Raw genomic sequence first — 23,673 nt, 5'->3', positions numbered from 1 at the left:
TGTGGCAAAACAAAAACAAACAAGAAAGAAAGAAGGAAACATGCCCAGCTATGAAAAATAAAAATAAAATCAGATGTAAAAAGAAAAAACAGTCACCTGAACTGGTATTGTTTCATTTGTGTTGCCCAATGCGGAAATCAAATTCCCGTTATACGTCAAATTAGTCACATCAAAACATGAAACTAACTAATCACATTAAATCCCATCACAAAGTGAAACTTGTCACATCTTGACGTGAAAATAAATACATGTAAAATCGATGGATCGTATGCGTCGGCTCAACGTGAGATCCGCTTACTAAACACTAGAGGGCGCTGTCCGCTCACGCTTCAAGCGGCAACACCGCCAAAGTTTGCAAACGAGTTCATTTCAAACTTCTCACAGCAAAAGAGCAAAAATATTTCTAAAAGAAAATAATTGCTCCCCGTTTATGCAAGCAGACAGATTTTTTATTTATTCATTCATTTATTTATTATCCCAACAAGTATTTCACTGCAACATTCCACACTTTGAACAGAAACATTGCACTTCAGTAAATGTAAGAAATAATACTGCACTTAAATAATAAGGCCATTAATAAAAGTGTATTTATTGCACACAAAATAGTACCGAAAAGGTTTCAAGTGTAATATATGTAATATATATATAAGTGTGAATAGCATTATTTTTTGGGCCAATTTTTGTGCATCTTGACTATTTGTTTGTGTACTTTTTGTGTATTTTGTTCCTCTTTTGTGGATCTTTTATGCATTTTTGAGTGAGTTTTTGTGCGACATTTCTGCCTTTTTCCGTATGCGTATCTTTTATGTCCGTTTTTGTGTAAACCTCTGTTTGCATGTCTTTTGCTGTCTTTTGGTGTCTCGCGCGTGTCCTTGTGGGTCCTTGTGGGTCGGTCGGTGCTGCTTCTGTCTTTTTGTGGCTTTCGTCTCTCATGGAGGCCTCGGGAGTCTTTTTGTGTGTCTTTCATGCATTTTTGCTCTCACATTTTCTCTGCATCCACTTTTATCTTGGCTTGTCTCTCTTTTGTGTCGCTTTTCTTTTTGTGCGTCTTCTGTCTTTGTACGTGTGTCTTCATCGACCCGTTCAATTTCATAGCGACTGCAGCGGTAAAAACCGACTTTGAGATCAAAATCGCATCTACGCAATTTGGATATTGACATGAAAATGATCATTTTCTGAGCAATTGAAGTCAAATCGGATCGTCTTCCTTTGGCGCCCTAGTTGAGAATCACCTTCTTAAAGGGACTCACACACGCGCACGCGCACACGTACACGCACACGTACACGCACAAAGCCTTCAATTGAACTTTGACCCGCTTGTGTGATGAGGTCATGACATGCTGACTTTCTGCTCGCCTTTGAGTTGTTCTTCTTAAAAACGTCTTTTTGTCTTGACATTGAGGTCACGTGACGCCGGCTGAGGTCACGTGATGTGGGCGGGTCCAGCCCCCGAGGGTCCGGCTGTTGCGGGTCAAAGTCTTGCAGCCTTCCAGAGTAAACAGCGAGGGGGAAAAAAAAGAGCAACATTCCCCAGGATGCAGAGAGCTGCCAGTGGGGGAGGGGCGGGTGGGCGGGGGGTGCGGGCTGGGGATGGGGTGGGGGCCTGGTGGGGGTTGGATGCTGGCCCGACCCCAAAACATACTCTGGGGGGTTTGCAGTTTTGGATTGAGCAAGCAAAAGTGAAAAAAAGACCAAACCCTTTTGCACTTTGTCAAGCAAATGTTGGCTGTATAAAAAAAGAAAAGGAAAAAGGATTGTTATTGTTGTGCTTTGGTTCTCATGTGTAAATTTTACGGCGAAAATTCCGACTCCATCGCCAGTGAGACGTTCAAGAAAAATACGTTTGGCAACTTTCCAATTTAAATGTCTTCATCAATGAAAAGATTGGAAGTGATTGTTGGACACACGGAAGACAAAAGTGTCCATCCGACAACGTCGGCCGCAGTTGGATGATGGACTTTGTGGGCGTGTCATCGGGAGGGGCGGAGCCGTCAAGTTAGCGACCATCACCGGCCGCTGGCGTAACGACAGGGAAGATGGCGCCGAGACCCGACAGAGCCTCAAAACGCTTTGCTGGGAACGTCTGGCAGGAGTTTCAACTCTGGCAGAACTTGGCCCACGTCCCGGAGGAGGCGGGGGACATCGGGTCCGAGTGGACATGCTGCGCTCCTCCTCTGGCCGACCGCAGCTGCCTGTCATGGCGGCAAACCTGCAGAGGTGGCAAATCCGGTCCAGGAAGTAAAAAAAACCTGCCACAGTTTGGCTTTAGCCTCAGTTGCTAGTTAGCTAGCTCTCTAGCTAGCTCCCAAGGTGCGCGTTTATCTGCTAGGGAGCGAGCTAGCACTAGTGGCTAAAGCCAAACTGTGGCAAGGTTTTCACTTCCTGGACCGGATTTGCCACCTCAGGAAACCTGTTGGCGGACACCGGCGGTAAGACATGGCGTTGTCCTTTCGGGCCTTTTTGCCTTGTGGGACTCCGGAGGCGGCTGAAGGCTAGCGGCCGGCGTAGCCAAACGCAGCTTCGCCAATCATGGAGGCAAAAAGTGGAGCGTGAGGCGAGATCACGGAAAATGACTTTGAGGGAATTCCGGCGTCTGCAGGCAGGGGGAGCAGCGCGCCGTTATCGCCGCGGAGACGGGATGCGGCCGACCCGCGTGGTCAATCGGTGCTTGGAAGACCTCCGCAATTCCACACACGAGGCGGGCCCTCCAATCTCTGGGGCCAGAGTGGTTGGAAAGCTCCTGGCTTGGAGTTTTGAAAGGTTCTGGAAGAAAAAGTTGTGGATGTTGCGGGGCTGTCGCGGTTGACGCGCCTCGACAACGTGGTGTGGACAACGTGGTGTGGACATCGGGACCTCTGGACTCATGTGAGTCATTTTGATCAACGTGTGCCACCGAAGCTACATGTTTATTAGCATGTTCTATTACGTGGCTAAAGCTACATGTTTATTAGCATGTTGCTAAAGCCGACCATGTGATCCTCCCACGTAAATCCGACTGATGACCAGTTAACCCCCGCGTGAACCTGGTGCGACCCCCGGCTGAACCCTAGCGCATCAGTAGCTAGCGGAGGTGTTAGCGCCTCAGATGAGTCACATGCGGAGGCTGCAAACAAACGGAAAGGTCGCGCTGACAAACAGGCCTTTGTTGCCGGCTAATCGCCCCGCTCGTTAGCCGCACGTTAGCGTGGTTTAAAACGGCCGCCGGGATTAAGATGGCCGCCGGGATTACGAGCCCCGATGCATGCGGACATCTGCGGCCGATCGCCTCAGGAATGTACACGCGGGAGGGAAAGCAGGCTGGCCTAAGGGTACGCCCCCTTGATGACATCATCAGGTGGGACTCGGCGCCGGTCGTCTGGTGCTGGTTTCACCTCCCGTCATGTTGTAAATGATGACATTTATTCGTGCATGTTTTGGAATTGATTCTCCTGTTTCTGGATCAAATTGAGCCAGCGTTGCGTTGCAGGCGGGTTCAAGAGCTCATTTGCATAAATGCCAATCGCTATTTGTTAACGCTCGAACCTAATGGTGAGCCTGTGACCTGAGTGTCTCCTGTAATGGAGCGGGTCAAGTTGACCCATTACGTTTCTTAAGTATTATGTATAATAAACAAGGATAATTATGCGTGAAATAGTTTATATTAAGATTTATATTTCCCCCGAGTCAGACATTTTGTACCACGGGTTCGATTGACCCAGGAAGTCAATGCTGAGAGGAGGATTGGATCAAGGTGGTCCGGTCCGGTCTGGTCCGGTGCCGTGGCGGCGCGGTGCTTGAAAAACGGACAAAAAGAAATCCATGAAAACAGGAAGTGGTTTGCGAGACTTCCTCTGCCAGTCTCGTCTTGTGATGAGCCGGCACGCCGGGCCTCAGCTGACGCCCGCCTCGCCTCACCTCGCCTCGCCTTGCACGCACGCACGCGTACGACATCAACGGCCAAACAAGAAGGCGTCAAAACAAACGACAACAAAAGTGTCGCTTGGCATCATCCTGCCCGGATGGCGCTTAACTGCCGTCGGGCAAGAAACACGCCAGCAGCAAAAATACACCAAATTTGCAGTCATGCAATCAAAAGTCAAGTCAAGTACTTGTTTTGACACATAACATTTCATAACATTAAAACAATATATATGACAGATTGTTTTAAAGTCCAATATAGCATTTTCCCTTCAAATTGCATGAAATAAATTTCAAGTTTTTTTGACATGAAAACAATTAGGCACCAAATTCAATGTGATTTTTTTTCTTTTTCACAACATTTTGTACTGTCAAGTAAATAAATGTAAAAAAATGTTTTTTATATATATATATACATATTTTATTTTTAGAAAAAAAATCTTTCTGGCTGCATCTATTAAAATGAAAATAAATGTGTTTGTGGGTAACAAAGCCATAAGGAATGAAATTTCATTTTTCGTGAAAGGCGTTTTTAAACAAATGTAAAGAAATGAGTTGCGAGCTAACATTTGTTTGTTGTTGAAGACAAAAGTTCGAGTGTGAAGTTTGCGACCAACAGATCCCTGAAGGTGGCGGCGTTGCATCGGTGGCTGCGTGACGGCCGTACGCGCAGGTGAGAAAAGCGCCAGCCGCTGGACTTCTTCTTCTGTGGTCATTGTCAAAGGTTAGCCAAGCGTTACGGGATGCGATTGGTCCAACAGGAAGTTAGCAAACGCCGCTCGTTAGCGGTGAGCTAAGAGGATGAGCTAAGAGGATGCGGCGGCGGGTGCTACGAGTTACGTCAGGCCTGTCAAAGGGACCGAGCGGCCCGTTGAGGGACAAATTCCCTGCACAAAGGAAGTGTTGTTGCTCATTTGATCCCCTAGAGGGCGCGCAGACGACCCCTTCAACGACAGTGGGAAATTGTTTGCAAAGTTTATGCCTCCAAATTTCGAGGCAGAAAATTCACAAGAGTGCCGACGTCCTCCGTCTCTGTGTCCACCGGCTGGCCTTCAAAAGCCAATCCGAATGTTGTCCAATCATATGGCGGCAGAGGGCTGGGGAGGCGGAGCCTCTTGTAATGCAGCAGATGGCTCAAATGATTTGCGGCAAGGTCATCTTCCGCAAATGTCAAAGATGGGACACCTTTGTTGTTATTGATCACGTCCTGCTTGAGATCACATTGAATGGAGCCCCGCCCACCCGGGGCCCCGCCCACCCGCCACTCAAACGACTTTGACAGGCCTGATTTATGTCATCCGCCAAACGTGCTAATGCTATTAGCGGCCGTCGCCATTTTGCTTCAAAGCCGGAATTAAAGAGCCAAAGTCCAAACCCGCGCTGCACTTTTCCCACGATGCCGAGTGTGTGTTTGTGTGTGTGTGGGGGGGGGGGGGGGGGGGGGGGGCATGCGCAGGTCCAACCTGTCGTGTTTCAGTTTTGTCGAAGTTTTGTTTTATTTTGGTGAGTCTGTTGTCTTTGTCCAGTCCATGCGGGATCATGGTTTATGTCAGCGCCACGTTTTGAAAGCCTCGCGTTTGTCTTTCGTCCCCAGCCAAGCCTTGTCACAGTAAGACAGCTTTTGTCTCAGTCCAGTCGTCCACGTCGTAGTTACGTCTTCTTTGTCACGTCGCTGCCGTCAGCGTCCAGTCGCCCTCGTTTCCTTCAAGTTTCCCGTTCTACAAACTTGTCCACGTCTCCTTCCTGTCTCCGCGTTCGGCAAAGTTCCGCCTGGTTGCCCCGGTCGCAGTCGTGGGAGCCGGTCTCCACTCGCTCAGTCCGGTCATGGCGACCCGTCTGTCCCGTCTTCTCCAGTCCTGGTCATCCCCCCTGTCCCCTTTTGTTTCAATAAAGATTCTGTCTTCGTTCCCAATTCCCGCCTCCCTCCTGTTTCTCCTCGCCTTTGGCTCCACCCACATCCACGCACCCCTTATCATGACACAACCACATGCTGTGAAGAGTTGAGGGCAAGGGGTCAAAGTTCAGAATCTGGTCACGCCAGTATTTGCAGGTGTGGGTGTAAAAACAAAAAAAACATTTAGAACAACAATCAAGCTGCACAAAACACACCCAAAAAAATCAATATTCTTTTGTTTATTATTATTTTTTACATGCCATGTATTTCGATTCATATTCAGCACATTGTATTTAGCTTTTACAATGGCCTTTACCGATTTGATATTTATCATAGATTTTTTTTATTCATTGTTTACTTTATTGAACATTTGAGTTGCTTATATTTTGACTGTCTGCTTTTTATTTGTATTATTTTCTATTTCAAATCTTCTGTTTAATTTTATGATGTGTTCACTGAGCAACAGGAGCAACAACAATTTGACGCGAGGAAAGCAAAATATCCAAAATGGAAGGAAAAACAAACAATGACCCTCATCATGTCAGGAAGTTGCCACCTTCGTTTTGTTAATTGCAATCAAGTTAAAAAAGCAACAACGTGCTTTGTCAGGAGGTGACGTGACAACGCGCCAAACGGAGCATGTGGGCGGGGCACGTGGGCGGAGCACGTGGGCGGAGCACGTGGGCGGAGCACGTGGGCTCCGGCTGCGTTGTTTTGCCGCCAGCTGCCGTCCGTCATCTCAAACGGATGGACCAGTAGCTAGCATGTTAGCATGCAAAGAGGTCAGAGGTCAGAGGTCAGAGCGGACGCAGCTAGCGGCTAGCTCGCAAGCGACCTGACGCCAAACAGGAAGTGAGGCCGAGCCGTCTCTGGCCCGTCAGCTTTTTTCACTTTTTCACTTCCCTTTTCCCGCTCCGACGCCCCGACTGAGTCACCGGCAAAGAAAAGCAACACAAATACGCGTTTGCGCTTTCAGGATGATTTCTTTGCGGAAAATTGACGTTTTGACGAGCGCCACATTTTGGCGCTTTGACCAGCCGGCGACAACCTGAGATAGGAATGCTGCCGTTTAACGCCGCCGTTTAACGCCGCTTGAGTCTCAGATGAAGCTGAACGCGCCGCAAAGACGATTTGTCTTTTTCCAGCGAGCAAGCACACAAGCCAGCAAGCGCTACGTAGCTTCATGCTAACTAGTCATGGACGGCCTTGCAAATGCTGAAGCGTCCTTTTGCAAGGCGGCTTACAAACACACGCACGCGCACACACGCATACACACAAATAGTCCAAGAAGGACATTCTGCACACGCGCATGTACACACAGAAAGAATGTGCGGTTACACCCAAGCGACCTCCTGCAGCGGGAGCGACGATCACTACAAGATGATTTCACTCGCTCAACACGCTCACCACACACGCACACGCACGACCCCCCCATCTTGTTCCCAGGTGGGATTTTGTGATTTATGGTAATTACACAAATTAAACTGAAACGGACACACCGACACCGCATGTGTTTGCTCACCATTGTGTGTGTGTGTAGATGTTGGATTTGGACCAACAACAGCAAGCATGAAGATTGTTGACTTTTCATTCTCCTCCGCAGCGCAAACACACAGCAACTACTTTTGTTCTCCTGAAGGAGGCGCTACACGTGCTCTTCTTATTCTGACACACACTTACAGTCAAAAGAACAAACACACACATGAAAAGTTTTTGTGTGTCTGCTTAGTGCGTGTGCATTCTAAGAATGTGTTTAATGTGTGTTATTGTTTGCAACGTACGTGTGTGTATTTGTGTGTAGCGCGTGAATGTGCATGTATTCATATTTGTGTATTTTGTATGTTTTTTAAAGAGTGTGTGTGTGTGTGCGTGCGTGCGTGCGTGTGTGTGTGTGTGTGTGTGTGTGTGTGTGTGTGTGTGTGTGTGTGTGTGTGTGCGTGTGTGTGTGTGTGTGTGTGTGTGTGTGTGTGTGTGTGTGTGTGTGTGCGTGCTGAATGGGGTCTGGCGGTGGCGGTGTTGTGGGCGACACGTCGCGTCGCGGAGAGAGAAGTGAAAAAAGAGGAAGTGAGCTGTTGCAGGGTGCGCAGACTTCCTGTGGGGGGAGGAGCCTCCTCCGCTGCTGTCAATCACACCTTGTCGACTCTGCTCACATCATCTTATCTCAACACACATCTGCCTATCTCACACACACGACGTGTGTTTGTTTGTTTGTGGCCCGTGTGGCCTCAAAATGTGTCTGTTTGTGTCTTTTGAGTGTGTGTGTGCGTGTGTTGAATGGCCGTTATCCGTTATCCAACTGCCTGTTGAAGAGGAAATGATGTCAACAAGTCCAAGCCAAAGTCCCGCCTCCGACAGCTCATGTGACAATGTCACATGACGTCACAAATTGTCAATGAACACAAATCTTGTCCATAACATAAACACACGTGTGCAAGTGTTGCGTTTTGAAGGTGGCCATCGTTGTAGTTTGGACCCGAATGACGAGGAAGTCACAAAAAAAACGAAATATATAGATATAATAATTATAATAATAAATGTCTTCCCTTCTCAAAAAGAAAGCAAACGAGCCGCGTGGACAAAAAGTTTGTCATTAAAGTCCAAAAATGACAAAAGGACAAATATGAAGTAAGTAAACATTTTTGCAAAAACAGTTGAACGGACTTGTAGCTAAATGCTCAAATGTAGCATTTTTTTTCGAGACGAGCGACACGAGGTGCAAACACCCCAAAAAACAAACAAACAGCGAGACACAATTTGTCACAAGAAAAATAAACACGACTGTAAACAAACCATCATTATATTTTCTTACCGGAGTATTGAATGCATTTTATTTTGAAATTTGCTTTGTAAATCGCCACTTCCGGTTTTGGGCTCATGCTTTTGTTTTGAAAAGTTCCTTTCGTTTTGTACTGAAGCTAACTTGATAGCGTGAAGCACGCTGGCGGAATGTCCTGTTTTATATTTCTTTATGCTAATGCTGGGCAACAAATCGAATGATTTCGATACATGGTCAGTTTGTCTTATGGATTATGGAAAGCTGTCGTTCTTATGTTGTGTTACACTCAGAGGTTTTTGTTAATTGTCATTTTTGCACAAGTGGCAGAGAATGTTGCTTTACAAGACATGAAAGTTAAGTTTATGTTCAAACTCATTTAGAATCAGTATAAATTATTGTTGTTTGAACATTTTGAATGACTTTTAAATAAATGAAACCTGACAATTTATTAGAGCAAAATGGCTTTAAATGGTCACCGTCTATTCAAATTGAGATGTTATTTTTGGGTCAAATCGCACAGCCCGAATTAGCATTTGTGTTTTTTACATGTACACAATTTTTGATTATTGCTGGCATGCTTGAAATATTTTTTCTTTTCCTTTTTTGCTCTTGCAGTGACTTACGGTGATTGATGACGATTCATGGTGATAAAAATCAAATCAAGCAAATCATCAGTAAACTTTCATCCTTGTTCGGGGCGGGGGGGCTGTTAATGACGTCAAATCAAACAAAATGTAATCCAAACCACTCAAAAGTTGACCTGACGGCACACACGGAGGACACGGAGGACACACAGGACAGACGGGACAGACGGAAGACAGGCAAATTTCCCAAAACATTTGTGAAGTCAAGCTAAGCTAACGGCGGCGGCCCAGACAAGCTTGTTGCGGCGTGTGCGTGAAGCAAGAGTGGCGCTGTCTGCGGGGCCACGCCCACTTGCGCCTCATCCACAAAAACCACAACGCGTCCCGGGACGGCGCAACAATGGGACAATGGCGGTCGCGGCTTCAGCGCCAGCCGGCAGGAATTCTGCTAATTGCCGACCAAGACGCCTTTCACCACAACGCGCACGCACACGCACACGCACGCACACACAAGATGCTGACTGGTCTCCTTGTGCTGAGCCGTGTCTGCAAAACAAAACAAAACAAAGCAAAGCACGTGGTCCAGTACAAGTGGACGCAGGACTGTCAAATCCAGCAGGTCCAGAAAGTCCCAATCCCGCCAGCGACTGGCTTTGGCCACGTGAAGGTGTTTCCAACTCACCTGGCAGGTAGACCAGCTCGTCTCCACCTGTTGATCAGTAGCACTCTTTCAGGGTTTGGACTTTCTGGACCTGGATTCTCTAACCCAGACCGGACGTTGACCTCCGAGCATCAATTTTCCTCATCAAAGCCATTGATCCGTTTTTGCCCCCCCCCCCCCCCCAAACAAAACAAAAAACATTTTGTGACGTGTGTGAAATGAAGAAAGATGAAATTGTCTTTGGTTTATCCCGGAGGTGTTCCCGGGTCATCCCTAAATCCTCTTCCGCTGGGACGCGCCCAGAAGGAAGAATTCCAGGAGGCGCCCGGACCACATGCCTGAGCCGCTTTACCTGCCGGAGTCCAGATCATTGCAGACGTTGTGCCGGTCCACTTGTTGACCGTTGGCCTGAACAAAACCCCCAGAGACCTGAATCCGCCTCCTATTGGGACAGAGGACAGCCTTCTCCGAGCGCGGCCCACGGTTTCAGATCGGGATGCGATGATGTCACGCCAAAGGCTTCACACTTGGCTGCAAACAAGTCCAGTGAGAGTTGAAGCAGAAAAGTCAGCAAGCTGGACCCCGTCAACGTCTCGGCCGCGTCTACAAATTGTGTCCAAAAAGGTTATCCGCGTCATCGGTGCCAAAGGTCACCCTTGGCGGGGTCCAAGTCCTTCAGAAGCGGAGCAAATGCTGACAGCGGTCGTATGGGGACCCAACGGGCCGCACGAGGGGGTCCAGACTCCCATGGATGAAAGGAACGAAAACCCACAGCAAGGACGAAAACCACTACACGGCTCCTCCTGAGTCCAAGGACGAAAGGGGAGTGTCACCGTCTCGTTCTCCGCAATCACTGTCCCCGATGTCCATGTCATGTTGTCGAGACGTGTCAACCGGCAGGACGACATTCAGAACCTCGAGGACGTCTGCTGGGGAGCCTTTTGAAACATTTTGGCGACTTCAACCTCAGAGAAGGGATTTCCCGCCTCAGGGTCCGCAGACTTCAAAGGAAGGCGCGTCGGTGGAATTGAGGAGGTCAGAGGTCAGCACCAACGTCCGGAGTCCATGTCAGCTTTGCCCCATACCCACGATGGACACGGGACGTCATGGGTGTCCAAGCTCGGTCCTGGAGTCCAGAGGTGGCAAGTCCAGGTCCAGAAAGTGAAAACCCTGCCACAGTTTGGCTTTAGCCCCTGATGCTATCTAGCTAGCATGAGAGCTAGCGAGCGAGCACGAGGGGTCACCTGACCGCTAATGTGGCTTAAGACAAACTGGGGCAACTTTCTGGACCTGAATTTGGCACATGCGCGTGGTGGCTCGTCAGTGGAGCACGCGCGTGTGCACGTGGCGGCGCGCGTGAGTGACTTTCAGCGCCAGGCGGCCAGCGTGCCGGCGTCGGGGGGAAAGTCTCGCGCCAGAAATCTGCTTAGTGCCCGCCATCGCTCAGACTTGATCCCGCTCAGGCCGCCGCTGACGTCCTGTCTGGACAGGAAGTGGCACGGCTCCTCTTACGCAACCGGACGCCGTTTATACACGCGGGCTTCTGATTGGACACGTGATGATGTCATCACTTGGATGCTGAGTTCTGTGTGAAACTCCAATGAAATGAATCTCTGCGTGGAACAGGACACGCACGCACGCACGCACACACATGACCAGTCCGACACAAACGCAAATGCGGTCCAGGCGGACGCACACATTTTGTGTTGCTGTCATTTGGTCGCGTGGCGGCTTTCAGTCGGGCCGCTCGTGCGCGCACACGCACCAACATGGCGTCGCCCGATGACCACTAAAAGTTGCTCGTGGGAACTCTGAGCAGGATGGACTTTTTCAAACTGCGATTTTTCACGTCCATTCCAAAATCTTGCAAACGTAAACATGGATCGGTCGCTTGCCGATATTTGGCCAGCAAATCTCTTCGCTCTGTTGAAATTCATCAGGCCGAGGCGGCCGTGGGCGGAGTCAGTCAAACTGACCAATGGCTTCAAACACGCAGATGTTTTTCTAGCGTGTGGAAGCTTCTTTGATTGAATTGAATGCATTTCATTCCGCCAAGCCTGAGATCGACGCCAGATTTACGATGCAACGATCACGTTATTATGAACAAAACGTTCGACGGGTGCCGGCACGGAATTGTGAGTCAACATTTGATAGAGTTGATGGCGAGAAAGTGTCGGAAGCTCTGCTTGGTTTTCGGCTTGGATCACCTCGACCTGACAGAAGAAGCAGCAAGAGGTGGTGACCCGGATGTGGAGGGTCAGAGAGAATTTAGCCCGTCCTTGTTTTGTTGTACTTCAGGAGTGACAGACGACATCACCATCTGACGGTTGTGCTCGGGTTCGCTCTTCCTTTCCAAAGCGGACTGCCACAAACCAACGCAGGACCGAACCCGACTCAACAGCTCAGCAGTCGACATAACGACCTGCGATGATGATGATGATGATGATGATGATGATATCAAACCAAGTCAACGTTGGCCACGACTTGACAGCAGATGTTATCACATGATAGCAAACATGACAGGAGAGTCAAAACCCGGAAACTGTTTGGCTTTAGCCACATTAGCCACATTAGCCACATTAGCCACGGGTGCTTCAACTCACCTGGCAGGTAAACCAGCTGGTCTCCACCTGGACGCACCTGCACGTGGCGAAAGGCAAACCACTTTCTTCACCTGCTGGATTCCACAAACCTGGAAGTCGATGAGAGTGTGGCCATTATGTCACATGCACAAAGGTCAAAGGTGAAAGTCTGATGAGCTTGAGTTGTTTGCGGTCAATTGTGACCTCATAGCAGATCACCAGCGTGCGTGCGTATGCATGAAGTGGTCAGAGTTCACTTGTTAGTTTGTTTAGGGAGGGGGCTCGGCTCGGCCCGGCTCGGCCCGGCCCGGCCCGACCCGGCTCATACAAACACGCTCTCTCTTTCATGCACACACAAATGTGACATTTTGTCGCATTTTTCCACCTTGCGATGCCATCAAAGCGCTTTCCACAACTTCTCTTTCAACTACTGATGACATCATCAGCATCAGGAGCAGCTGAGGCGCTTCGCTATTTTTGCTCAAGCACACTTTGACATGGGATCGAACCCACAACCTCTGAGTTGTGAGACAGCCACTCTGCCACTGAGCCATGCCGCGCACACACACACGCAAATATACACACACACATGGTCAATGTTTATTGCTGTGTGCATTTAAGAGGCGGGGCTTCATGAACGTGGTTTGAAGCCTGCAGTCAGTCAGTCAGTCTCCTCCATGCTCCTTGTGAATGTTGTCATTTTGGACCGTTTGTTAAAAGTGCAACGCGACACTGGCGCTCCCAACAATGAAGCCACGAGGACACAAAGAAAAGGCGGGAAAATTCAATCCAAGCCATTGACGAGACGACGGGAGACACCTGCACAAGCCGATTGGTTGACCCAAGGGACCGGCTTGACGAGCACAGGTGGACACGATGACCTCACGCGGCATCTTTTGATTGCCAGCTGAGACGCACGTGAGCGAGCCAACGCGTGCGCGTGTGCGCCAAGTGAGTGCACTTCCTGTTTGATGGCGTGTGTCGAGTCACGGCCGGGAAGACGCCGCTTACCGCTTCCTCTTTGGTGGCTGCCCGCAAAGCAAACACGCGCACACACTCACGACCCTTGGGTGACCCCACTTTCGTGTGATGTCATCAAGCGGGGGCTGAGATGACATCACGGGTTGTCAGGGTGATGTCATCATAAAGTGGCACAAAGCAAACTTACACTTTGACAAACATTCCCGATTACGTGCGAACAAACGGACAACAGCAAATAAACGTCATTTCCACGTTTGTACCGTCAATCCAAAATGTTCTCCAAAAGTCGTGGGTTTGCACCTTGTTCCCAAAGCGTGCTGCTGTGCTGCGTCACCATGTTTGTTTACCTCGACTTGTGTATTTGCGGCGCACGGCTGCACGTGGCATTTTCACAAAAGAAATGTATTCAAGTTGGGCTGGCTTAGCGAGTGGCAACGTAAGATGGCCGCCGCACCAACAAGCACTTCCTTGCGGCTGGAGCGTGTGGAACGCAAACCGAAGTTGCTTTCAAAGCACGCGTTCCAATCGTGCCGACCACAAATTGGGCTTGGACAGAGGTCGTATAGGGGTCATGTGGACCTTTTTGTGTGCTCGTCTTCGTCGACATCGTCTTTCAAAATACCCACATTGGCACTTTTGTGATGGCATGTCAACGTAGTAAATGAGCGCCACCTAGTGGCTGTCCACAATGACGAACGCGTACGATGAAACCGTCTTTTATTGTCATATTTCACTTCAAATACATATTTGATGACATTTAGGGTCAACTAGAGAAATTCTGCACGTGTGTGTGTGGTCTTGTTTTTCTGACATAGTGGGCCGGGCTTTCACAGTCCATGTGGGGCCATTTTGCTCAACCTCTTTTTGAGGGTCAAGACTTGGTTTTAGAGTTTAGGTTTGAATTGGGTTGGGGTGAGGTTATCATATTGGATGGTTGGGGTTAAGGGGGAGGGGCTAGGAAATGCATGATGGCAATGAGATGGCCCCACAAAGACTGTAAATCAAACGCGCGTGTGTGTGTGAGAGAGCGAGAAAGCGGGAGAATCGTGCTTGTGTGTGCGTTTGACGTGTTGCTGTGCGTGCCTTTTGTGTGCTTTTGAGGAAGGCAAGTCTTGCATGTGCGCGCCATTTGGAGTGGCGGGTGACGTCATCGCGGCTGATCACGTCGCCGTCACTTTGTTTTGTTTTTGCGTGGCTATCGATGACATCACCACGGGCAAAGTGCAGGCACGCACGGTGCATGGAGCGCGCACGCTCGTGCTCCCTTGTGGCGTCCTTTTGGGTCTTTGGTCCGCTTTGGGGTCCTCAGCTGTGGACGTGCGCCCTGAAGCGGGCGTCGGCGGCGGCGTGCTGCTGCTGCTGCTGCTGCTGCTGCCGGAAGACCCCCCGCAAGGTGTCCAGTTCCCGGCTCAGGTGGTCCACGCGGCGCCTTAGTCTGTCGTTGTCGGAGCTGAGCTCCAGAACTTTCTGCTGCGTCTCCATGTTGCGCATTTTGGCTTTGTCGCGACTTTTGCGCACGGCCACGTTGTTGCGCTCGCGCCTCAGCCGATACTCGGGGCTGTTCTTGTCCACGTGCTTTTTGGTCTTGCTGGCCGCCGCCGCCGCCGCCGCTGCCGGCCTGTGATGATGAAGAGGATGGTGAAGGTGATGCTGATGAAGGTCGGGGGGCAGGTGGAGGGCGTGGTGGTGCGGGCTGGGCACGGGGGTGGGCGGCGGCGTGGGCTGTTCCGGCTGCAGGTGCACCGAGGTCTGCGCGCAGTGGGCCACCTGGTACTGCAGGTGCGGCGGCGGGGGCGGCGGCGGCGGCGGGTAGTGGTGCGCGTGGTGCTGGTAGGCGGCGGGGGCGCGCAGGAGGTCGTTGTCGCGCGGCTCCTGCTTGATGGCCAGCGGCGGGCGCAGACGCGCGTGCTCGTACGCGTCCTCCGCGTCCACCTTGACAATCGCAGCAAAAGTCACAATTATGAAAGGAAGTCAAAAAGATAAGCACAGCGTCGCTGCCAAAGGCGTGCAAAAAGCAGTGGGCGGGGCTCAAATGGAATTCATTGACAACAGGGAAAAACTTTTCAAATCTTACTTGTGTTTTGAAAAAGCGAGTGATGCTTTCAAATTTGTCATAAAAAATAAATCATGCCAACAAAAACAACGATGTTGGCGCACGTGCCTGCCGTGGGTTGCTTTTAAAAAAAAAAACCGCTTTGGCCACCTGTGCTTGATGCACGCAAGCGAAGGAAGCATTTGAAGCGTTCCCGCCTTTTTGTCACCATCATCAACGCTCACGTGTCGCAAGTGCACGGAGACAAACGTCAAAAGAAAAAGAAAACGTGACGTGGCTTCACCACCGCCAGTCGTCAGTTTCACTCGGGCTGACTTGCACCTGTGAAAATGACGACAGACGCACGCACGCACGCACGCACGCACGCACGCACGCTGTCCACGTGAAGCCTTTTCAACTAGGGGGTGTCAAAGATACGACCCGTGGGCCAAAAGCAAGGCCGTTGGATGCGACCCATGTGACCTCGTGATTGTCCAGTGATTCTATGTTGGGTTGATTTGATGGCTCAATAGCGCCCCCTCTCATACGCTGCTTGTGTGGCGGTCTATAGCCACTGGAGCTCGTTAGCCACGATGCTAATGTGGCGAGCTGCCTTTTATGCCGTGCATACACAAACACAAAAGTACAAATCCTCATCGCTGTTGTTGTACATGTTGATTGATCGTAGGTTTAGCAAGCTCACTTTTTTCAACATTTAACTACAGCCATATTAAACGCACAATTTCAACTTGAGCATGTTCCAAAACATTTGCAGTTTTTCCACATTTGCCGCAACTTCACACTTTTCAGCACATGTCGTGTTTCCTCATTCAGGCTTCCCCTTCACAATTGCAAAGGTTGAGCGCATTTCATTGAGCCTGACGACATTTGTCAACACGCGGGACCGGATCGCAGACGAGCTCGTGTCCACCGAACACTCCGTCCGCTCGTCACGTCTTAAAAGCGCATTTTTCAAACACGTCGGCGAGCAGGAGGCAAAAAGAACAGCAGCAGACCCAAGACTCAACGTGGGCCAAACGGTTTCCTTTTGAGGACCACATACAGAAAAATGCAAGGATTCAGATTCCTCAACTTGAACGCACTCAAATCAATCAGGGTTGTTTATTTTCCAATTCATTTCTGCGAGAAGGCGAAAGCTTCAGCAAGATTTTTGTCTGGCCAACAATCAACATATGGAGGGAAATGTCGTTGTTGTTTTGCATTCAAACAAAAAAGGGACTCGAAATGGGGGGAAACATAATTGCAAACAAAAATGAAACGATTTGCAAACAAGACTATTATTTCCAAACATTAAGGTTTTGTTTACAAATTTAAAAAACATGAAACTGTAAATCTTGTTTGTACATTCTGAATTTTAGTTGCAAATTCTGCCATTTATTTTCATGTTTATTTGTAGACAACACCAGCACTTTTAAGATTTGGGAACTAGAGTCTTGTTTAAAAATCTTTTTCTGTTTTGTGTTTAGCGAGCGGCCTCTCATCTCATCTCCACATTCAAAAAGGATCAAGAATGTTGTCATGTTCATGAGCAGTAAGGAAAGAAATCATTTTTGCTTTTTGAATCATCTCCCCCCCCCCCCCCACTCCGACCATCTGTAAACTCTCGGGTTGTTCTTAATGTTTGGATAAATGAGACTTCATGAGGATCTTGTTTGAATTTCCATTCAAACAAAGAGGAAAAGCGGGATTCGCCTATTCTTTTATTGGGGGGGGGGGGGTTAACCCCCTAACCCCCGTTTTTGTTGACTGTGCGTCCTCGCTCACTCAAGAATTTATTGGGTTCAAATGGACTTTTTTTTGAAAAAAAAAAGTTTTTTTAAAACATACAAATACAATTTTAAAAAACATTTCAATGCGGTGTCAGTTATATGCGGAGTTTGGCTATTCGCGGTCCGGCTGTCCCCCGCCCGCGAAGAGCGGGGGTCCAGCGCACTTGAGTTTTGGACCGTCCCGGCCGCAACGCGTTCGTCGGCGCTTCCGCGCGGCGGCCGACAAGTGACGAACCTTGAGCACCTTGGAGTCCAGGACGGCGGCGTCCATCTTGGCGTACACGTGCGGAGGGGGTCCGTGCGCGTGCTCGTAGGCCGCGGCCGCGCGCAGCCGGGACGGGTGGTGGAAGAGTTCGGCCAGGAAGTCGTCGTTGAAGGCGGACGGGTCGATGTAGGCGCTCAAGTCCACGGACGTCTCCGCGTCGCCCATGTCCCCCCCGCCGAGGTCAGCCAGCGCGCACGGGGGGCCCCCGGGGGCCGCCGGTTCGTACAGCAGGTTGTGCAGCTCCATCTGGCGCGGGATTGGCTAAGCGGCCGCGCGCATGCCCGCGTCTCGCGTGTCGGTGCGTGGAGCGGACCGAGTGGCCCGAGCGAGTCCAGGTGAGACGGTCCTCGCTCACGTCCGCCAGACGCGTGCCGGTCGAGTCAAGTGTGCAAAGTGGCAAAGGGCTTTTATAGGAGGACCACCGGGTGGGCGGGAACACGCTCGCTCGTGACAAGCGCGCGCCCGTGCGCGCCTGTTTGACTTGTGGATATCTGCGTTGTGTGCGGGAGACTTGGGTTGGGGTTGAGACACTGGACGCGTGTGCGTGTGTGCGCGCGCGCGAGAGAGAGAGAGAAGTAAAGAGAAAATCGAGAGAAACAGAGCGAGAAGAAAAAGAAGAGCGAAGATTGAGACAGAAACAGAAAGAGAGAAAAGGAGAGCGAAAGAAAGAAAAGTCGAGAGAGACGACTTGTGGATGTCTTTATGTGCCGATGTTGACTATTTGTCAGATTTATGTACGTGTGATTTGTTTGTGAGACTTGTGAATGTGCGCGCGTGCGCGTTTTGGACTGGTTCATGTGACGTGTATGCATGTGCATGTGTGTCTTTGTCAACTCTACAAACTGTTCTGCGTTTCTTTACTTTTCACCTCTTCTCTTCTGGGCCAAAATAAATGCGACGCACGCACGCACGCACGCACGCACGAGAGAGAGTGAAGAAAGTCATTCTTTAGAGCGGATGGCGTTGAGGTCAGGCCGCGCGTCATATATACATACACATATCTATACATATAATAATAATCCCCCAAAGTGTCAAAGGTCGTGTAGGTTGACGTGCGTGGGATTGCGTGGGCTGCAGCGCCCTCTGGTGGAAGCGGATGAAGTCCATCCATGAATGAAAGTCGAACTTCATCCTTTTAGCTTGATACGAATGCAATTGGAATTGTTTGAACCCTCACACACGCTTTTAACACATTTTAGGTTTTAAAAACATGTTCTTCAAATGATTCCAAGCTACTTTTCCCTGAGCAGTCACATTCTCGCACAATTCTCCAAATAGAGACAATCGTGTTTATTTCATTTGTCACTCTTCGTTGGTGTTTACTGTCAAACCAGAGAATTTTTTGTCACCAAATGTTCCAACAAAGCTTCATTTATCCGCTAGCTTACGAAGCGGCAACGATAATTAAGCAATGAAGCGACGTCATTCCAAGCGGTGTTCCCAACAAAACCAGAGGCCGGGACTCGAGGCACAAGACTTGGACTCGAGTCGCCTCAATTAGCAAATTTTATGACTTGAGACTTGCTTGGCAAAAACTTGTGACAGAGTCGACTTGAAGTCCGGGACTTGACAAGGCATTCTGTTCACATCTTTCTCGAGTAGCGTGTCTTTTGTTTTGAAAAGAAAAGTGCCTGGACTTTTTGCGGTGCATTTGCGTGCCACCCATCTGGCAAAGACCCGGACGGCCAACATGCCCCCCCGGCCGGCGATTGTCACCAAAGATGAATTCAATTTTTAACATTTGGATTTGGATGTGATGTGGCAGGGCCGCTTAAACGTCCACTTCCTAACGTGAGAACACACATACACTTGTATTTCATAATGTTAAGTTGTTTAATTTGAATGAAAAGTTTCATGTTTGAACTTGACAAGTTTCCTATTTTTAGGGCGCTACGTTTCACATTTAAACCAATTCATAAACAAAGCCAAGCAATTTCTTCCGGTTCAGGTCACAGACGGCTATAGATGTAGGCTATGACGCGTGTCTCCTTTTTAAATCGGTAAATGTAACACGTTACAACAACATGCTATCATCTCGTTAAAAAGTGACCTTTATCATGTTTGATATATTTTGGTGTGTGTGGCAGTAATACACTTCCACACTATGAATATTATTTTTGAAGTATTTTTCGTGGCTCGGTGTCTATCGTTTCGATACATTGCTTAGTTGGATACATATTATTTAAGATTGCACTTTGAATGTATTTTGGACGATCCAAATTTCCTGGTGGCGGAGGGAGACGTCGGAGATGATGAGGTCACGCGTGTGTCAGCTCATTACATAAAGCCAAGCCGCCAATTGGTTCAACGACACGTCATTCGTAGCCAAGCTTGCGTCATATCGAGGATTCTCCGTCGCGATTGGCCCAACTAGCGAGCGGGCGGGTCTCGGTCGCTTGTGATTGGGCGTCACCAGACATTGCCCTACATGGCAAAAGAGATTTCGCAATCGGCTCGTGTTCATGTTGGAAACCAAAACAGCCCGAGCACGCACCGACTTTTGGAACAAAACAGGCGGAAACTTCAGTGCCAACTTTGTCACCGGTCACCGCTTCTTCGCGCTTGTGTGGCCCCGTCAAGGTAACGTAGATTTTCGAAGCGGCAAACAGTGGCCTTAGCCGTTAGCGCGACATGCTAAGAAGCTAGCCTGAGCGTCAGCGTCAACATTGACAAAGAGCGCGAACAAAATAAGATCGTTCGACGCTTTGGCGTTCACGGAGCGACTCGGGCCTCGAGTCCACTTTCACATCCTTTACGTCATGTAGTGGGCGCTCCACGACGAGCTAAAGTTACACAAAGTAGTCCGGAAACGCCAATCGACGCGACGACGGCGCACTCGTTAGCATGCTAGCCGAGCGTGCGCTCCTGTTTGTCCTCTTTATGTGTCATTTGTGCGTCATTGTAGTCCGCTACTTGCAAGTGAACGTGGAGTTCCCCTCACTAAGATGAAGATGAAGATGAAGACGATGATGCAACACCAGGCAAGAAGACGGCCGCTGCTTGTTTCCACCCGGAAGCCTTACGCATGCGCACCGCTGCCGACAGACTGCATAGCAACGCGCCGACCAATCACAGCAACGATGCTCATTTTAATATTTTTTAAAAAACGTCTTCCTTTTTTTTGGTTCAATTTAAGATACGATAAGATATTATGTTTTAAATCGTGATAAGTTGTCATGTTTGAACTTGACAAGTTATCACGCCCAAACGTGACAAGTTTGACTTCCGCCTCCTGCAGAACGAAGCAATTTCTTAATTGGCACACTTTGTGTGTGTGTTTTATAAATCAAAGTTACGCTACGTAATTACGCTGCTCTTCTTTATTACGGTTAAAAAAAAAAAGATTTGAAGAAGAAGACACCGCCAGTGATTTGAACTTGAAGGAATTGCCCTGGTTTTCGCCCCCCCCCCCAACTTGGCACATTTTCACCTGACACAATTGATCACATTCAAATGTGAAACTTATCACATCATAACGTGAAATGTATAACATAATGACATAATGATCCCCAGGGCAGCTGTGGCTACTTAAGTAGCTTAACGCCACCACAGTGTGAATGTGTGAGTGTATGAATAATGTATCCGTTGCATTGTGAAGCGTCTTTGAGTGTCTACAAAAGCGCTATATAAATCTGATGCATTATTATTATTATTATTATTATTATTAACTTACCATGTAGAAAAGTACAAATGTATTTATGATGTCATAATGTGATACTGATTTTCTTTTTCTGGTATGGTAACAGTATGCTGCCTGTAAATTGTGCTTCCCGCGGTAATAAGACGTAGCACGGATGTATGTCAATTGCAAGTGAAATAATTGATCACAAACTGATGGATTGTCAAATGAATCTATCGTTATTTTGTGAATCGCTTCCTTTGTTTCATGAAAATTGGACAAACCCTCCGAATGGAGCCTCTCGCGGTCTTTGCGTTGGTTCAAATGAAGTGATTTACAAATGTTATTTTTGAAAAGAACAACGGAGTTCTTGGCGCTTTTCTGACGGATAATCCGGGCCAAACCCATAAGGGGATTCTAACGAATTTGCGGCGTTGTCGTCCGTCAGGTGCCCGACTTCACTTCCCGGTCAGCGGTCACACAAATGAGCCGGCCGCCGCAGCCGAAAGTCACATCGTCGGACCACAACGGCGTGAGCGTCATCCAGAGTCAAAACCGCGCCGTCGCCGCTTCCCGCACCTCGGCCGCCCCCGCCCCGCCGCAGCAGGTGCCTCAGCTGGTGCCCGCTCAGCCGTCGTCCCCCGGCGGCGAGGCCGCCTCCCCCGGCAAGATGAAGAAGGCGCAGGCGGAGAAGGACAGCGACGAGTACCGTCAGCGGCGCGAGCGAAACAACCTGGCGGTGAAGAAAAGCCGCCAGCGCAGCAAGCAGAAGGCCATGGACACGCAGCAGCGCGTCAACCAGCTCAAGGAGGAGAACGAGCGGCTGGAGTCCAAAATCAAACTTCTCAGTAAAGAACTGAGCGTGCTCAAGGACCTCTTCCTGGAACACGCCCACAACCTGGCCGACAACGTGCAGCCGCCCTCCGGGAACCTCAACGCCAGCCCCGCCCCCAACAACCAGTGAGCCGCCGCCTTGGCCGGGCGGACGGATGCGGACGGACGGGATGCGGACGGACGGATGCGGACGGACGGGATGCGGACGGACGGATGCGGACGGACGGGATGCGGACGGACGGAATGCGGACGGACGGATGCGGACGGACGCTCGCCGGTCGCTCGCCGGTCGCTCGCCACCGACGCTGAGGCGGGACCTGCCCACTTATCACTTTTTTTCCACTGGAAAACTTTTCACGCGCCGCCGCTCGGCCATTGGAAGAAAGCGTCACATGACACTGGCTTCCTTTTGGTCACTGTCAAGTTTGGACTCGTTTCAGGTAAACTACGTCCAATGGTTTTGACTCTGGATTCTTTGCGGACATGTTGAGTGTGCGGATTGTAGCGTTTGAACTCTTGACCTTCGACTCCAGATTCTCGACTGGCAACTATTGAGTTTGCTCTTCTTGGCTCTTAACACTTACTGGTGATTGTGCACTCTTAACTTCTCCAGACTGTGGATTCTGGCCCCTTGTCTCTCTCGCTCTCTTTTTTCTTTTTCTTTTTCTTTTTCTTTTGCTCTTTTCTTTCCTTTTTTTGTACAGTCAACACGAGTCTTGAAGCTAGCTTGTACAATCTAGAGTTTGGACTCCAGATTCTTCACTGTTAAGTCTGGAGTCTTGACTTGTATAAGTTATTGAATCTGTATTTAGGATTCGACACTCATGACGTCACGGTGGTTGATTGTGGAATTGATATTCTGGCTTATTGATTTTGCACTCTTGACTGTAGACGATTGATTCTCGTTCCCGGAATGTAAATGCGACAGTCTTCATTTTAGACCCTGAAATTGAGACTTTGTTTTTTCCTTCTTTTTCAGGACTCACACTTGAGACTGTGATTCTGAATTTTAAACTCTTGAGTGCTTGTGTTGTGCGCTTGTTAGCATTATTCATTGCCTGTGCTAAACGTTTGTTAATTAGCATGCTTACATCATCTGTTAATTAGCGTTTCTTTTCCAAACCGCAGCTAAATTTCAGTTTATTAGCATGTTTATTAACATTAAACATTCATTAGCATGTTCTTTTACCTAGCATGACTAGCGCTAAATGTGATGTGGTGTTTTTTGTGGCAGCAGGTTGGCTAGCTGCTCGCTAGCAAGCTAGCTAGCTAGTTAGCTAGCAAGGTTATGATGTCTTCCAGTTGACTTGATGCTGGAACCCTTTACAGTAATGACCACCGATCAGATCCTTGTCAGGCTTTCATGAAATAAAATGCGCAGAAATTGGACCAACAACATCAAATCTTATTTATTTATGCTATTGGGGAAAAAAATGATTTTATTGGATATTTTTTTCTCATTGATCATTTTGTGCTCTGAGTGGAATGATAATAAAATCCTGTTGGATGGACATTTGCATATTTCATTTTCTTTTTCGTCCTCTTCGCATCCGACATGACTGACATTTCCCAAGTCAAGCTTCAGACAGCTGAAGTAGAAGAAAAAAGCACATTTGGGGAAATGTGCCATCTTGGTTCGAAAACGTGAACTTCCGGCACTCGAGTTGCGCTTCCGTAGACTCTTGATTCTGGAATCAACACTGGAAATGTTGACTGGAAACGAGGCCAGTTGTTGTTTTTTCTTTTTTGGTGTGATCG

General features: G+C 49.0%; 2 protein-coding genes across 3 annotated transcripts; one reads left to right on the top strand and one right to left on the bottom strand.

Moving 5' to 3' along the window:
* Positions 1 to 14,075: 14,075 nt before the first annotated feature.
* On the bottom strand, positions 14,076 to 18,456 carry cebpa (CCAAT enhancer binding protein alpha). 2 transcript variants are annotated; one of them, XM_086071910.1, is made up of 2 exons: positions 17,442 to 18,456; positions 14,076 to 15,307 (listed from the first exon to the last, which is right to left on the bottom strand). In XM_086071910.1, exons 1-2 carry the CDS (start codon positions 17,706 to 17,708, stop codon positions 14,681 to 14,683), a joined length of 894 nt encoding a protein of 297 aa, XP_085928036.1. In that variant the 5' UTR covers positions 17,709 to 18,456; the 3' UTR covers positions 14,076 to 14,680. The 2 variants fall into 2 exon arrangements, with proteins under 2 accessions (XP_085928036.1, XP_085928035.1); XM_086071909.1 differs by having other exon boundaries at positions 17,433 to 18,455.
* A 1,418-nt stretch (positions 18,457 to 19,874) lies between these two features.
* On the top strand, positions 19,875 to 23,428 carry cebpg (CCAAT enhancer binding protein gamma). The gene is made up of 2 exons (XM_086071911.1): positions 19,875 to 20,042; positions 21,530 to 23,428. Exon 2 carries the CDS (start codon positions 21,566 to 21,568, stop codon positions 22,043 to 22,045), a length of 480 nt encoding a protein of 159 aa, XP_085928037.1. The 5' UTR covers positions 19,875 to 20,042; positions 21,530 to 21,565; the 3' UTR covers positions 22,046 to 23,428.
* The last annotated feature ends 245 nt before the right edge of the window (positions 23,429 to 23,673 follow it).

The sequence above is a fragment of the Leptonotus elevatus genome, chromosome 3, assembly GCF_054856555.1.
Source record: "Leptonotus elevatus isolate MCC_2025b chromosome 3, RoL_Lele_1.0, whole genome shotgun sequence".
Classification (NCBI taxonomy): domain Eukaryota; kingdom Metazoa; phylum Chordata; class Actinopteri; order Syngnathiformes; family Syngnathidae; genus Leptonotus; species Leptonotus elevatus.
The sequence above is the reverse complement of the archived record's forward strand: the minus strand, read 5'-3'. Positions and strand labels throughout refer to the sequence as shown.